At 39.3% G+C, this 17,802-nt stretch overlaps 1 protein-coding gene across 17 annotated transcripts in view; it reads left to right on the top strand.

Moving 5' to 3' along the window:
* The window catches only part of DTNB (dystrobrevin beta), a 211,754-nt gene that overhangs the window by 152,938 nt on the left and 41,014 nt on the right, over positions 1-17,802 (top strand). For all 17 annotated transcript variants that reach the window (XR_006722476.2, XR_006722474.2, XR_006722475.2 and 14 more), the window contains 4 exons: positions 1,103-1,192; positions 4,778-4,865; positions 15,821-15,906; positions 16,708-16,821. Coding sequence is in view for 14 of the 17 variants with exons in the window: in XM_074341764.1 (XP_074197865.1) it covers positions 1,103-1,192; positions 4,778-4,865; positions 15,821-15,906; positions 16,708-16,821 (378 nt within the window). In the remaining 3 variants the exon portion in view is untranslated. The remainder of the gene's footprint in view (positions 1-1,102; positions 1,193-4,777; positions 4,866-15,820; positions 15,907-16,707; positions 16,822-17,802) is intronic.

The following is a 17,802-nucleotide window of genomic DNA, read 5'->3' as shown; positions in this document are numbered from 1 at the left end:
ATGAAAGAAACAGGAAAAAGGAAGAACTGTTATAGATTAAAAACAGAAGCGTAATATCATATACAAACATATCAACCAAATGCAAAGTGCAGACCTGTTTGTATCTTGACTTTAAAAGGATATTTTTTAAGATTTGAGGAAATTATTCAGATGGACTAAGATATTAAAGAATTTCTGTTTATTTTTTAGGTGTAATAATGGTGTTGAGCTTGTATAAATTTCTTCTCTGATAGACGTACAGGCTCAGGTATTCCCAGGTGTAATAATAAATTATCTAGGATTGCTCTGGCCACCTCCTCCTGCACAAAAGTTGGAAGAAGGAAGAATAAATTAAACAAGTTGACAGAATGTTGATTTTCGTTGAATTCTGGTGATGAGTACATGAAGGGTAGTCTTTAGATTATTCTTTTTCTGTTTTGTGCAATATTTTAACATTTCTGTGGTAAAAAGTTAAAAAAAAAAGGTCATGTGCTTAAGGGCCTTCCGTGTATCTGTAAGAGAGTCTCACTCAGATTGTGTGCAACATTGTCTTACAATTATATACAATTTTAACAATTTTAATTTTAATTTAATTTTGGTTTAAATGCCAATTTTATGAGAGAAAATAGAAAGATGCTAAAGACAATGTCCTTATAGAATAAAAAGGTTTAACCGGTGTCATGAGGTAACTCTGAAAACTCTTGCATGTAGACAAAAGCTATAGAAACACTAGGGGGCCATTTAGTGCTTAAATGGACCCACTCAATTTTCCTGCCAGGAGGCGTTCCCTAAAAGATGCATTCATCACAGAGCCCAGAACCTGGACAAAGTTCGGCAAGGCTCCTTGGCGACCCTTCCTTGGTTTCTCCTTCTTAAGGGCTGTAGTGTAGTCGGCCAGAGCCATCTCCTAGGGGACTGCTTTTGTTTAAAGGATTTGTGAGGTGTATTCCCTGTGGTCTAACACCATATTCCATTGTGCATTGTGGTTTTTATTGTTTTCCGTATCATAATTTATTATTTTTTTTCTATTTTTCTTTGAAGTTTGCCCATTTTAATCCATGTTCATTTCTCGCCCTGTGTGTGTCTGTGTCACGCTTGCTGTCTTTGCCTCCGTTGTTCCTAGGTTACAGTATAGCCAGGAGATACCCAGTCACTTGGCTGATGAGCATGCGCTGATAGCCTCCTATGTGGCCCGTCTGCAGCACTGCACACGGTCAGTGGTAGAGCAGCAGCAGCAGGCGGGTGGCCAAGGGCTGATCAAAGGGCGGGAGAGCTCTGTTACCCGGGGTTGCCAGCTGGAAAAAGCTGTGCATGTGGGGTTTTTCTTGAGAAGCTACCAGCTGTGTTTGGCAGAGTTTAAATAATTGCTAAAGCATTAGCTTCTAAAAGAGAAGGAGCCTTGCCAAGCTTGGGCACTTACCTAAACATATAGTCAGAAATTCTTTAAAGTGGAGTTCCCTTCCTTCAGATGACAATTAAAGAGTGTATGACCCTCAGAGAGGTGTGTGGTCCCAAAGATGTGCATTCGCAGAGGTATTTGATGCAGCCTCTTACTGTTCATTCTTGCCTAAATAATGAAATCTTTCAATCAACATTCAAGGTTTAGGGTTGATCAACATATTGTCTAATCTGGGGGTTTTGACACCATCACCTTGTTACATCTTTGTATGCTGCATCGTCATCTGTTCCCCAAAATCAATCATTATTAATTATTTAAACCAATGATTTTCAAAAGTCGTATTGGGTCATTGTCACCTGAGGGACTTTTTCCAAACTATATATACCCTCTCATATTATAATAATTATATGTATTGTAATAGCTCCTCATACCTCTTTCCCTGGAAACTACTGTAGTGGTGTCTCACTGTTAATATGGGAATATGACTGATCCCTCAGTGGATTAGGATGGAAAAACATTTGATAACAACTAACTATAGCAAAGTTAATCTTTTAAAAGAGTTAATACTAAGCAAAGTGCCATTCAGGCAGACCCAAAGCCACCTGCCCAGTCCATGCCCACACCCACTACCATTTTGCAAGGAGAGTGGCAGGTCAAGTTTAAATAACCTAAAGCCATCTGACCCCTCTACATAGCAATAAAGAAGAGTCTCTATGCCCAAGAACCTGATATTATTGAAAACAATTAATTATAAACAAAAAACAAGAGAGAATGGAACCTTAAATTTTGATCTTAGTTTTGCCCTTAACATGCCATGGCTCCACAGGAAACCCTTATTCCTAATGATAACAGAAAAATGAATTAACAATCTATCTATATATGTGTGTATATGAAAAGGACTGTTTTAAGTATTATATACATCATAGCGTGCCCCATACTTTTCCCAGTATGACCAAATAGCATTATTATTTTTAGGCATTTACCTATCTCTAAAGCCTTAGAGAGACTGTAGGGTTCTCCTGCCTCCCAGCTGTGTTCTATGGGCGGGGAGGCCTGATAATTGTGAGTTGTATCACGCAGAGTGTCTCCTCATCCAGCAGATGATTTCGAAGCACTCTGTCCAAGCCCCTCAGTCTCTAGGAAGAGCGTTGTCTCACTCCTAGCAGAACAGCTTATTTTTTATTGGTAAGGGCAATTGTCCAAGGGATTAAAAGTTTCCACGGTGAATATCGCAGCAGAATGTTGGTCAGAATACTACCTGATATTTCAGCCCAGGAAGATTTATGCTGGGAGGGTTTAGCTGGATCTCAGGTCTCATGGCTTAGGGATTAGGCTCGCTGAGCAAGAATTGGTGGCCAGGAGCCCTGGAAGAACATGAAGATTGGGTGAGTACTGCATCTCTTCTTGATTTAAGGTCTAAGGAACTGAGCTGCATACTTCCTCAAAGTCAGACATTTCCTGGCTAACTAATTCTGAAAATGAAAATCAGCTCAAGCAGAAGAATAAGGAACCTTTCTAATTTCCCTCATAGTTTTCACTGACATTAAAACCTCTCATCAACGTCAAGTTCTAGTTTCTGGCTGGAAAGTATAACCAGTTAAAGCAACTATGTCATCCGCACCCAGGTCTAAATGACAAACAGGGCTGACCCTCCCAGGGAGATGCGCTGTGGTGGGGAAAGGAGAGCTCTTTTGCACACAGGAACCTATTGTATTCTTTGCCAAAAAACAGAGGACAGCCACTTTCAGTCCCTCTTCTTAGGCTGCCACTCCCTCCATGATAGTGTCCACTTGTATTGTGAAATGTTCATTTTGTTGTCCATGCCCACACCCACCACCCATTTAAAAGATGAAGATAGTCCTCTTATTTCAGAGAAACATCTTTAAGGCACAAATATTACAGTTCAGCGCTGACCTTGGGGCCTTGACCCTAAAGTATTAAAGCCAACTTATGGTGGCATGTTCTTATTACGAGGTTATCTTTTGAGAAAATGATAACACATGCTAGAGACTGACATTTGCATACCTAAAATTATGTAGTGTTGAGAAGTGTCATTGGCAGGAGACTTACAGCACATTTTTTTTAAAAAATCCATTTTAGAAGAAAGACCAAGTTAAGCTAAACACAGAGACAGAAATACAGGAAGGTTTAAAAAAAAAAAAAAACTAAGGAAAATATAGTTAATTTCATACAGGAAAAGTCCAGACAGATCTCTGTTAATTTAGCTTCATCCTTCCCAGATTCCCCTTAGTAATTATAATAAGATTTAATGAATATTGAACTCATGTCTTTAATTTTTTTCACATTTTTGTCATATTTCGTATCTTGTCTTCCTGCTAAATCCCAATCAAGGGTTTTTGGAACTCCAAGAACCTAGAGCCAAAGTAGATGCAAGCCACGGCAGCCATCTCTGGTCAGTGAGTCATCATCACTCATGTCTTAAAGCATCTGCCAGACTTCAACACAGAGAAGTATATAGCCACAGTCCCAGTTAGTTTAGGTGTGCCCTGATGGGGCTAAACATAACATGCTAAATTAAAGGAGTAAATCATAATCAGCCAAAAGCTCCCTGTTAGCAGCACAGGTACACAACACTAGCCTACCACTCAAAAACCCTTCTTTCATCCAGGTGTGGCACCATCTGATATCGCACCTTAGTGGATCTTCACATTTTTAGAGTGCCAGAACTCTTGTTTAGAGTAAAGGACTAGGGGAGTGGTGGTGTAGCTCAGTGGCAGAGCACATGCTCAGCATGCACAAGGTCCAGGGTTCAATCTCCAGTACCTCCATTAAAAAAAAAAAGAAAAGAAAGTAACAGACCAAATAATTTCAGTCTAAGACGGGGCTGCAGTTGTGGAGCAAGCATGGTAAAAGAAGAGAAAGAGGCACTGAAAGGGAATGTTGGATACCAAGGAATCTTCTCCAACTCCACCCTCTATTGAACCTGCCCCAGCTTGAGTTCCTCAGTTCTGCTCAACCAGTGTTAAGTGTACTTTTCCTCAGCCCTCTGTTTTTCATGGTGCTTTAGTTTTCTCTCGGTCTTTTTGAATTCAAGACCTATATCTAAAAGTCATGAGGATTTTTTAAACGATTGAAAATCGTTCTCTCAGAATTTATAGATGCCCTGTCTTTTCTCAGCCCTTGCATTCAAAAAGAAGTTCCCCTCTGATGGTGTGGGAGCAACAGGGATATCTTTCTAAAGAGAAGTGATACGCATGGCCTCATCATTTCTCTAAATCCCTTGTGTCTCAGAAGACCAGTAGTATCTATGACCCAGGTCTCCATTTCTTTCGTCATCCTTCTTTTTCAGAAGCATTTCTCCCATCTGTGCTTTCTGAGAGAGAAGCAAGAGTAAGGGATGTTTATTAGACACCTGTTGAATTTTTATCTCCTTGGCAGTGTCCTGGACAGTCCGAGCCGACTGGACGAGGAACATCGGCTTATAGCTCGCTATGCTGCCCGGCTGGCTGCAGAGGCAGGAAACATGGTGAGTAAATAGAGGACTCCAGTGGACTAGCAGAAATTTGCATTACTTTAATATGCAATTGGTAAGGGAATGGTAAACATGAAACTCAGGACAGTAGATACCTCAGAGACAGGAGGAAGAGAATGGGTTTAGGGAAAGGACTGTAGTAGCCTTTAATTTTATCTTCAATATTGTCTTTCTTTAAAAAATGAATCAATAAAAGAAAGTCAAATAACCAGAATTTGGTTCTTTAAAAAAGATCAATAAAATTAATAAGCCCCTAGAAATCTTGATCAAGAAAAAAAGAGAGAAGAAGTGGAGAAAAGGGAACCTGCGTACACTGTTGGTGGGAATCTAAATTAGTACAGCCAGTATGGAAAACAGAATGAAGCTTCCTTAAAAAAACTAAAAATAGAACTACTGTATGATCCAGTAATTCCACTCCTGGGTATGTATCTGGAAAAAACGAAAACACTAATTTGAAAAGATGCATGCACCTCAGTGTTCATGTTAGCACTGTTTACAATAGCCAAGGCATGGAAGCAACCCAAGTGCCCATCAACAGACGATTGGATTAAGAAGATGTGGCATATATATATATATATATATATATATATATATATATATATATATATATATACACACACACACACACACATACATACATACATACATACACAATGGAATATTATTAAGACATTAAAAAAAGAATGAAATATTGCCACTTGCAGAAACATGGATGGACCTAGAAACTATTATACTTAGTGAAATAAGTCAGAAAGACAAATACTATATGATATCACTTATATGTGGAATCTTAAAAAACAATACAAATAAATGTATAAACAAAACAGAAATAAACTCCCAGACATAGAAAACAAACTTGTGGTTATCAAAGGAGAGAGGGAAGTGGGGAGGGACAAATTAGATATATGGGATTAACGGATAGAAACTACTATACATAATAAAGTAGATAAGCAGTAAGGGTTTACTGTATAGCACAGAACATTATACCCATTATCTTGTAATAACATATAATGGAATATAATCTGCAAAAACTCTGAACCACTATACTATATACCTGAAACTAACACAGTATTGTACATCAAGTATACTTCAATTAAAAAAAGAAAAAAAGGAAAGAAACAAAACACAAATTACCAATATCAAGAATGAAAGAAGGGACATCGCTACAGATCCTGTAGACCTTATAAGGATGATGAAATACTATGAACAGCTCTTTGCCAATAAATTTGACAACCTAGATGAAATAGACAATTTGAAAGACACAAATAAACAAAAGCTGACATCAGAATAAATAGAAAATCTCAATAGTTTTAAAATCCTTTAAATAAATTGAATTCATAATTAACTTCAAAAACTCCAGGCTCAGATGGCTTAACTATTAAATACTATCATATACTTAAAGAGGAAATAGTAACAGTCTGGCACAAACTTTCAGAAAATAGAGAGAGAAGGAACACTTTCCAAATCATCAAGCCACTAAAACCCAATACCAAAACAATACAAGGACACTACAAGAAGAGAAAGTTGATGACCAAGTTCTACAATGAACATAGTTGTAAAAATCTTATCAAAATATCAGCAAATTGAATCCAGCAATATGTAAAAAGGATAATACTCCATGACCAAGTGAGATTTATCCTAGGAATGCAAATTTATTTAACACAGGAAAATCAGTCAGCGTAATTCACCACGTAAGCAATTTAATTAAGAAAATTGTAGTATTGCAGTAGATGCAAAAAAGGCATTTGACAAAATATAATACCCATTTTTGATAAAACTTCTCAATACTATAGAAGTTCTTTAACTTGATAAAGAACACCTACAAAAGACCTACAGCTAATAAAGACACTTAAAGATTAAATTTTGGAATATTTCCCTGTAATATTGAGAACAGGTCAGAGATGTTTAGTTCCACCACCTCTATTCAAAATTGTACACAAGGTCCCAGGCAGTGCAATGTGACAAAAAAAAATGGCTTAAATATTGGAAAGGAAGACGTAAAACTGTCATTATTTGCAGATGACATGATTGTATATAGGAAGTCCTAAGGAAAGTTCTGGAAGAACACTACTAGAACAGTTATATGACTTCATAACAGCGTGGCAGCATACAAAATCAATATGTAAAAAATTTTTTTAACATTTTTTATTGAGTTATAGTCATTTTACAATGTTGTGTCAAATTCCGGTGTAGAGCACAATTTTTCAGCTATACATGAACATACATATATTGTCACATTTTTCTTTTGCTGTGAGATACCACAAGATCCTGCATATATTTCCCTGTGCTATACAGTATAATCTTGTTTATCTACTCTGCATTTTAAAATCCCAGTCTGTCCCTTTCCACCCCTTCCCCGTCGGCAACCCCAAGCTTGTACTCTGTGTCTATGAGTCTGTTTCTGTTTTGTATTTATGTTTTGGTTTTTTCTTTTTTTAGATTCCTCATATGAGCGATCTCACATAGTATTTTTCTCTCTCTCTATGGCTCACTTCACTCAGAATGACATTCTCCAGGAACATCCATGTTGCTGCAAATGCGTTATGTTGTCGGTTTTTGTGGCTGAATAGTAATCCATCATATAAATATACCACATCTTCTTTATTCAGTCATCTGTTGATGGACATTTAGGCTGTTTCCATGTCTTGGCTATTGTAAATAGTGCTGCTATGAACATTGGGGTGCAGGTGTCATTTTGAAGTAGGGTTCCTTCTGGATATATGCCAAGGAGCGGGATTCCTGGGTCATATGGTAAGTCTATTCCTAGTCTTTTGAGGAATCTCCATACTGTTTTGCACAGTGGCTTTCCTTGCTTCCCTCTCCCACTCTTAATGATTTAGATGTCTTCTTTTATAATTTTGTGTTTATTCTTTTTGTAATTCATGGCAGTTATCTCCTTTCTGGTTATGAGTTTCTCATTTTTGTAGCATCCTGCTTCTTTTCTATTTAGAGTAGACCTGTTAATATTTCTTTTAGCATGGGTTTAGTGTTGCTAAACTGTCTTAAGTTTTGCTTGTCTGTGAAGTTCTTTGTCTCTCCTTCTATTCTAAAGGATAGCCTTGCTGGATAGAGTATCCTAGGCTGCATCTTTTTTTCATTCGGGACTTTGATATCTTGCCACTCCCTTCTGGCCTGTAGTGTTTGTGTAGAGAAATCAGCTGAGAGCCTTATGGGGAGTTCCCTTGTAACTCACTCTTTGTTTTTCTCTTGCTGCCTTTAGGATTGTTTCTTTATCCTTGACTCTGGCCATCTTGATTATGGTATGTCTTGGTGTGGGTCTGTTTGGGTTCTTCCTGTTTGGGACCCTCTGAGCCTCCTGTACTTGGATATCTGATTCCTTTAGGTTTGGAAAGTTTTCAGTCATGATTTCTTCAAATACCTTTTCAATCCCCTTTGTTCTTTCTTCCCCTTCTAGAACCCCTATTATGCATAGATTGGCACACTTTGTATTATCCCATAGGTCCCTTATATTGTTTTCATTGTTTTTTATTTGTTTTTCTCTCAGCTGTTCTGATTGGGTGCTTTCTGTTGTCCTGTCTTCTAGGTCACTTATTCGTTCCTCTGCATTAGCTAGCCTGCTTTGTACGGCCTTTAGGTCAGCTCTCATCTCAGCAAATGAGTTTACTAATTCTACTTGGTTCTTCTTTATAGCTTCTATTTCATTTTTGACATATTTTATCTCTAAACACTTTCTTTTAGTTCCTTTAGTATTTTGATCCCTCCTTTTTTTGAAATCTTAATTTAGTAGGCCATCAATGTCTATTTCCTTGATCATACTTTCAGGGGATTTCTCTTGATCTTTTAATTGGGAGTGGTTCCTCTGCTTCTTCATGTTGCTTATATCTCTCTGGCACTGTGGCTTAAGGAGTATCAGTTACCTAGTTCTCCTGGAGACGGTGTGCTCTTAATGATTTTATCGAGAGGTCTTTGTGTCTTCGCCCTGTTTTGCAAACTCAGCTTGCTGTTTCCAGGGGCCCTCTGTTGGCGCCCTCGTCTGTGCTGCTCCCAGTGGCTGTCAGCTAGCAGATTGTGCCCCCTCCCAACACTGGGTCAGATGCTGAGCTCTTAACCCTGTGGGGGGGTGGGTCACTCCCCCTCCCGATGTCGCAGTCAGATGCTGCGCTTGGTGAGGCAGGTGGGCGGATCATGCCCCCTCCCAGCACTGTGGTCAGGTGCTGCATTCCTGCCAGGAAGGCGGGTGGCCGCCTGCCCTCTCTGGGTGCTGGTTGCTCTGCTGCTCTGTGCAGCTGCCCGCTCCGCCTCGGGTGGGCGCCCCGAAGGCGGGCTCGGGGAAGACTGCAGAATGGCTCCGCCCCTGCTCCATGCCAAATCTCAGCTCCTTATTTGTCTTGGCGGCGCTAGTTCTCTGCAGTGCCAGGGCAGAAAGATCCTATCTGCTTCGGGCTGTAAACAAGTCTCAGTCCTTCCTAGGAGGTTGCGGAGCCCCTGGGTGCAGATTCAGGTCTCGGCCCCGCCCCCGCCTGGGCACTGCGCACAGGAGGAGATGGCGGCTGTGGCTGCACCCCACCTCTCTTCTTGCGAGAAGCGCCAGTAATGGCTGCACAGGTCTGAGGAGACAAAGGCTACGGCGCCCTCCCCCCAGGGCGCACCAGCCGTGTTGCTTTGCTTTTTTCGCAATTTATGAGGGACCGAGGTTGTTCTGCTCTGTATCCCTTTCCAACCACAGTGCGCAGCACCCTGCAGTTCCCCGGGGCTGCCTCAGTGCAGCTGCCCCAGTCCTCTGCCTGGCTCGGGCAGCCTGGCCCAGCCCCAGCTGCAAGCTCGCATCTCGGGCTGGGTGTCGCAGGGACCCTTTGTGCCCATTTAACTCAGTTCTTTCGGTCAAGGGATGCTCGGGGCAGATCTGAGCCTCGGAGGCTCCCCCTCTTTCCCACTGGCCTCTCCGTTGGAGAAGGGAGACCGAGCGAATGAGCACCAGTCCTCCATTGCCACTCCCTCCCCTCAGGATCGGTCCTGCACTGTTTTGCTTTTTCTTCTTTCTGTTTTCCTTTTCTCCTACCAGATTTTTGGCATCTTTGTCTTTCAAAGAGGGTGATGTTCTGTCGGAGTTTGGCAGGTGCTCTGGTTGGCTAAGTAGGTCCGTAGATGTGAGTTTTGGTGTATTTGTGGGAGAGGGTGAGCTACAAGCGTCCTTCTATTCCACCATCTTGCTTCTCTCCCAATATGTAAAAATTGATTGTGTTTCTATCTACAAGCAGTGAACATTAGAAAATTAAATTTAGGAAAAATACTATTTACTATAACATTAAAAACTATCAAATACTTATGGATAAATTTAATGAAAGGTGTTCAAAACTGAGAACTATAAAATATTGCTAAGAGAAATGAAAGAAAACCTAATAAATGGAGAGGTGTGCCATATCCATGAATCGAAAGATTCAGTGTTATTAGATGGCAGATTTCCCCAAATTGATCTATAGATTCAATATCAATCAAAATCTCTACTTTATTTGCAGAAATGACCCAGCTGATTTTCAAATATATCTTTAAAAAACCAAAGAACTTAGAATAACCAAAACAGTCTTGGAAAAGAGCCTATTTGGAGAACTCAACCCTACTTAACATCAAGACCTACTCTAAAGTCACAGTAATCAAGAAAGAGTGGTGTTGGCAAAAGTATGCAAATCATCCACAAAACAGAGTCATAAGTTGAAATGACTTTTGACAAGGCACAAAAGTAATTAATTGGGAAAGGAAAATTTTTTTTAACAACTGCTGTTGGAACAACTGTTCATTTGTATGAAAAGAAAGAACCTCTACCCCTACCTCACACCATGTATAAAAATCAATTTGAAGTATATCATAAACTTAAACATAAAAGCTAAAACAATAAAGCTACTAAATGAAAATAGAAAAATATCTTGATGACCGTGGGGCCGGCATAGATTTCTTAGAGAAATTATAGGAATCAGAGACCGTTAGGTCCAGTATTGTTCTCTGTGCTCCAGAGAACAATACTAGAGTGAAATTAGACTGGACATACAGACCAGGTCTTGAAGGACCATATTCTACAAACACAACATATTAATTTTAGAAATATGTACCAATTTATATGTACTTTTTCATAGGGAAGTAGAGTTATAAAAGCTGCCTGTAGAGTCTTGCTTTGTTTCGCCCTCCAAGAATAATTTATTCCTTTGGGTTTGTCTAGACTTCAAAATCTTTTCCTTGAGAATCTAATATTGTCATATGTCTGACTCTATCAATGCTAAAGATTAGTGATATGGAACAGAGTAGGAAAAAAAACCTGGGAAAAAGACAAGTTCTATTTAATTAGTTAAACCTTATACATGCCCTCAATCAGTCACAAACGTTCGAGTTATTCTAGAAATTAAAATTTATAAATAAAATTAATTAAATTTGTTGAAATGGGACAGCATTGTGGTTGGATTTTTAAAATTAAGTGTACTTAATGCCATTATATAGTCTTGTTGGTTTTACATAGTACTTTTAAAATTTTGTAAATAAAAGCTCCAAAGCCATTTTACCCTGAAAAGGAGATCCTAGTACTGCTTTACTGCAAAAAAGATAAGTCTGTTTACACCTGATAGTTTCTGATGCCAATTCTCTAATTCATGTGAAAATGATAATTGTTAGAATGGTCTTGAGACTAAATACTGATATGGTCTCTTTCATCTGCAGTCTATTTTCTAAAGTGTCATTATCTTATAAATATTGGGTCTCTCAGGAAGATTTCTTCTTGACTAGATTTCTGTTAAACAGAAAATTTCTAATCTGCTAATCTCCAACTGATATAAGTGCTTTGCATAAAGTGGGTGTAGTGCTCAAAAGAATTTATTTATAGCCTGTCAGATAGGCTTTGTATTGATTTTTTTTTTTTCAAAAACCTTCCACAGAGAAATATCATTAAATCATTTTAGCAGCTGGCATTACACCCTATAGCGTGGTCCAGCATCAGACCCTCATGTCTCCCCAGGTAGCAGACATGGCCACTGAAACCTCTTCAAGCTGACCTTCAAATCAAGAAATTGTAGGTTGTTTAGATAAGCCAGGAGTGCTAATTTGTTTCCCTGAAGTGCCTAAATTACTTTTTAGAAAAACTACAGTGTGTGACAAATCATAGTAATAACAGCAGATCTTAAAATTTTGCCACAAGCATCACTAGCATTTGATGTAATCAAGTGGTTTTTTGGGTTTTTTGTTTGTTTGTTTTTTCCTCTATGAAAAAATTGAAAACTCATTACGGACAACTTGAAAGGAAGGTGAAAGGAAAGGGAAACTGCTGTCCATTGTCATACTACCTAACATTTACACATTTTTGAAAAGAGATTGTTTTCACATAGCCCTGTCCCAGTCTTCAGCCTCATTGTCGAGTCAGCTGCTCCACCCCTGCACCAAGCCAGAAATAGCCTTATGGCTTCTTAGAATTGAAGATCAGCAGTATTTTCATGTGACGTTTTGCACACATTTAATGACTTAAAACCCCTATAAAGTAGTCATTGTCAAACTTGGCTACATACTATAATCATGTATGCAGCATTTTTAAAATATATAGATTCTTGGCTTTGCCTCAGACCTCCTGAATCAGAATCTCTGGCTTTAGCAGGGTCCATTGATTTTAATTTAAAAAAGAAAAAGAAAATTTCCAGGCTTTTGACTTACAGCTAGCTTGGGAACCACCACTCTAAATAACATTATTGGGTTTTTGAGAGAGAAATTAATAACCCATAGCCCTTCAGTTAGTCTAAGTGGGGTTGGGATGATGGGACAGCTTCCCCTGGGACACAACAAAAGTCTAGTTGATACTGGGCACATCTCTTTAGAACTCATCCTGCCAAGTTCATACAGATGGGAAGCTTCCAATCTCTTTTTAGGAGGCTCCACAGATGCATACTATCAGATTAAAGTTTGCTGACCTTGTCAGCTTTCCTTGGTTTCATAACATGTGCCCAGCTTTACTCAGTGGGGTCTTGTTTCTTACCTTATATTTTTCAGATCTGTCTCCATCTCATTAAAGATGATGGAGCTCTGTGAGATTACCTAAACCTAAGAGAATACTCATGTACCAGAGGAAGGGATCCTCTTCACATTTCTTTCCAAAAATATTCCTATTTTACAGACCAAAAAATAAAGGTATATGGTAAAATAAAATAACTCAAGGTTTACATGGCAAGTAAGCAAAACTTAGGATTCCTAACTGGTCTACCTGCTTCCATCCTTATCCCACTACAGTAAATCCTCCACTTAGTAGCAGAAGCAGCGATTGTTTTTAATGAACTTTTAAATTATAGAACAGTTTTAGATTTATAGAAAAATTATGAAGCTAGAGCAGTTTCCTTATAACCATGTTCAGTTTCCCCTATTATTAACATCTTACCTTAACATGTTTATTGTAGTTAATAAGCCAATACCAATTCATTATTATTAACTAAAGTCTGTGCTTTATTCAGATTTTGTCAGTGTTTACCTAATATTTTTCTATCTTTTTTCTGTTCTGGGGTTCCAGGCAAGATACCACATTACATTTAGTTGTCATGATTCCATAGGCTCATCAGGGCTGTGACAGCTTCTCTGACTTTCCTTGTTTGTTTTAATTTATTGAAATACAGTTGATTTTTCAATACTGTGTTAGTTTCAAGTGTACAGGCATTTAAAACTAAAGAGATTCTTTAGAAATTTCCAGTGAAGTGCTACGGGGTTTCTGTTTGCTTGTCATCATATGAAGCAAAGTCCTTTCAGAGCTCACTTCCTCACCCATAATTTCCCCTGGTTCCACTCTTATAAGGAGCTATTAGCTTTAACTCCAGTTTTCAGGAATAGTAAATCTGTTATCTGTAGCAGGTTCAGTCTCAGGTAAGCCGTTTTTCTGAGATTTAACTCAGACTCTCACAAGACTCTAAATGGAATATAGAGAATTTGCTCAATTGGCTGCTGGTCCACTCTTCTCTGGAGGAAGAAAGATCACCTTTTTTTTTTTCTTTTAAATAAGAAAAATATTTGGTAATTTGATTAAAAAAAAAAAAAAGCCTGTCACTGAGATTTACTATGCTCTTTTACTCCTGTTTATTTAGGAAATTCCACATGAAAAGAATTACTTATTGCATCTTTAAGCTCTGGACAGGAAACAAGGTTTCTGCTTCATTGTAGATCATATTTGGGGCAGAACTGAGAATACAGAGTGAAGCATAGCCATCCCAGAGCCTTCACTGAGAGCTTCCATTCTGGTTAATCAGTAAAAGGGAAATGTCACCTAGTCATCCATTTTCTATTTTGTGTTGAGTGGCTTCCATATTCTTAAAAGAGGTAACAAGGGTCAGAAATATCAGTGGATATGCAAATCAAAACCATCATGATTTCTCCAAAGAAGACATACAGATGGCCAAAAAGCACATGAAAGTATGAGCAATATATTAATCATTGAGGAAATGCAAATTGAATTTACAAAGGGTACCATTTCATACTGACTAGGATGACTGATCAGAAACATGGACAATAACAAGCAATGTGGCAAGCATGTGGGAAAAATGGACCTCTCATATCTTGCTGGTGTGAATGAAAAATGATACAGCCACATAGAGAAACAGTTCGGCAGTTCCTCAAAAGACAGTTACTATATATGACCTAGCAATTCCACTGTTAGATGTATACCCAAGAAAAATGAAATCATGTCTCCATGCAGAAACTTGTTCACAAATGCATTATTCAAAATAGCCCCCAAAATGGGAACAACCCAGATGTCAGTTATTGAATGGATAAACAAGGTATGATATATCGTATGATGGAGTATTATTCATCCATAAGAAGAAATGAAGTACCGATACTACAGCATGGATAAACCTTGAAAATGTTTGCTAAGGGAAAGAAATCATGCATAAAAGATCACATATTGCATGATTCCGTTTATATGAACTGTCCAGAATAGGCAAATCCATAGATGCGGAAAGTAGATTAGCAATTGTCAGGGGGTGGGGATGGGGGAATGGAGAGTGACTGTGGGTTTCTTTTTGGGATGATGAAAGTGCACTGGAATTAGATACTGATGATGGGCTCACAACCTCATAAATATAAGTTTAAACCACTGAATTGTATACTTTAAAAGGGTAGATTTTATGACATGTAAATTATATCTCAATTTTAAAACAAACAAAAAAACCACAGGTAGGTACTTCACGCCCACTGGAATGGTTAAAATCAAAAAGACGATGACAAATATTGGCAAAGATATGGAGAAATTGAAACACTCATTCTTTGTTGGTCAGATCATAAAATGGTTCAGCCACTCTGGAAAACAGTTTGACACTCTCAAAATGCTAAATACAGAATTATCATATAACTCAAGATTTCCTCTCAGGTATTTATCCAAGAGAGATGAAAACACATATCAACACAGAGATTTGTAAATGAGGGTTCAGAGCAGCTTCACTTGTAATAGCCAAAAGCTGGAAACAATGGAGTACTATTCAGCAGTAAAAAGAAAGGAACTCCTGTTTCATGGAGCAACATGAATGAACCTCAGAAACATCATGCTAAGTGGAAGCCAGAAACCAAGACTGCATGTTGCATGATTCCCTTTATGTGAAGTTTCTAGAAAAGGCAAAACTATGGACAGAAAGCAGATGAGTGGTTGCCTGTGGTTGGCAGTGGGAGCAGTAGTTGACTACAGACTGGCATGAGGGAGATTTCTGTGGTGACGAAAAATGTTCTAAAACTGGACTGTGGTGGTTGGTTTGCTCAACTGCTTAAATTTACTAAGACTTGTTGAATTGTGCACTTAAAATGGGTGGATTTTATGGTATGTAAATTATACCTCAGAAATCTGTTTTTAAAAAATCAACAGCCCCTTTAGGACTCGATATATTTAAATCAGAAGAAAAAAACTTTTTTAAAAAATATTTTTATTGAAGTACAGTCAGTTTACAATGTTGTGTCAATTTCTGGTGTAAAACCTTTCTTCTTCCTCACTCTAGACTCATCCTCCCACTGACTTGAGCTTTAACTTTGATGCCAACAAACAACAAAGACAACTTATTGCAGAACTGGAAAACAAAAACAGGTAAGAATGCAGAGGTCAAGCCAGTTTTGAAGCTTGAGCCTATCACGTGAGTATCTGATTCTCTCTCTTTTTTTTTTTTTTTTGCAGACTAGGTGGGTTTTGACCACAAAGGGAGATCCCACTTCAATGATGATAGGCCAGCCCAAGTCCAGTGCATGCCCTGGACACTAATTTGTATACCTCTGCATGCAGTCCACTCTGGGAGTGCAAAACCCTGCTCACGTGCCCTCCCATAGACTCTTTCTCCCTCCCCTAGTGTGTTCCCCTCTCAGGATTCCTTTCTCTACTCTACTCTCAGGAGCCTCTGCTCTATCTTGTCATCCTGTCCTGGCCCATGTTGCTGCATGCAGCTGTCTGTTCTCCCACTGAAAAGCCATTTACAGGTGGCAACCATCAGCACTTGGTGGGGATGGGCGGGGTGGGGTCAGGAGACGAAAGGAGACAGAGGAGGACTTGAGGAATGTCAGCACAGGACCTGCATTAGGGGGTTGCAGGGAGTTTTTTCCTAACCCCCAGGAGGAATGGAGTATTCTAGATGTCATTTTTCTTCTGTGAAGATTTTCAAGTTCTCGAGAAGAGGAATTGTATGACTTTCTACCACAAAGGATTGTTTATTGAGGAAATCCCAAGTGAAGTAGTTTCAAGAAGGTGTCCGTTTCACATCTTGGTCATTCAGAAGCAATCAGAACAAGATTGGCAGAGGCAGCACTACTGGAATAAAGACTTCTAACAGGAAAAAGAAGAGAGGGAGGGAGCTGTGAGGCACCATGTAGCCATCTCCTTTTCACCCGTCCTCTCTAGAGAGATCCTGCAGGAGATTCAGCGTCTCCGTCTGGAGCACGAGCAGGCGTCCCAGCCCACCCCGGAGAAGGCCCAGCAGAACCCCACGTTGCTGGCAGAGCTGCGGCTGCTGAGGTATGTGGAGGCTCCTGCACCTGTCCCCCAGTTCTCATCTGCTGCGGGAGGAACTTACAGCTCAGGAAACCAAACTAGTGGGCTAGGATCTGTTTAGCAGTGTAACTAGTCATGTTAGAACAAACAGCTAAAGCATTCCACTCATTCTGTTACTGCGTCGGATGTTTGGGTTCCTTTATTAATCACTCTGAGGTCTCCTGCCTTCGTTCCAGAACTAGGCTAACACTGTTGCAGCCCCATGGACGAGCATAGCAGTGGTTAGGCTGTTGTGATTGCTTTAAGAAGACAGTGCGTTGCACTTAATCTTATCTTGCAAATGAGTCTAACTGTAGAGACTCTTGGCAGGAATTCTGCTCTGCCTGTGCTGTGAGTACAGTCTCCTGGCACAGCACAGTCAGAGTAGGAGTCCGTTGCAGGAAAAGCATGCATTCTACACATGTCCTCTGAGATGTGAAACCAAGTGGGAATCCCTTGCACTAGGGCTGTGGTACCTTCCCACTTCAACATAAATGTAAAGTGTCTCAAGGCTTGAGAGACTAAGAACAAAGGATCTGGATTGGGGTAGAAAGCAACTTCAGCTCCTGCCTGATGTTGTCTAGGAGGGAATGAGGAATCTTCAGGAAGACTATAACATGCACATGACCCGAGCAAAGTTGTCAGGGTCTTATTTCCTATCAATCTTAGAAAGACGTGTGTATCCTCTTCCATAAGTGAGGACATTATGGAAACTAAGTGAATGATTTGATTTTCACCAGACCTTGAGATTTCCAAACAGTGGGTTCTTTCTGTTTAGGTTGGAACATTTGACAGTCCACAGTTGATTTTAAATATGCTGTCATCTGGGATTCTGCACAGCTGAATGTCCTTTTTTTTATGATTTTTTTATTGGATTTTTTTTTTGAGGGGGGAGGTAATTAGGTTTATTCATTTATTTATTTTTAGAGGAGGTAGTTGGGATTTGAACCCAAGACCTCGTGCATG

The sequence above is a fragment of the Camelus bactrianus genome, chromosome 15 (genome assembly GCF_048773025.1).
Source record: "Camelus bactrianus isolate YW-2024 breed Bactrian camel chromosome 15, ASM4877302v1, whole genome shotgun sequence".
Lineage (NCBI taxonomy): Eukaryota > Metazoa > Chordata > Mammalia > Artiodactyla > Camelidae > Camelus > Camelus bactrianus.
Note: the sequence above shows the minus strand (reverse complement) of the source record. Positions and strands in the feature narration are given on the sequence as shown.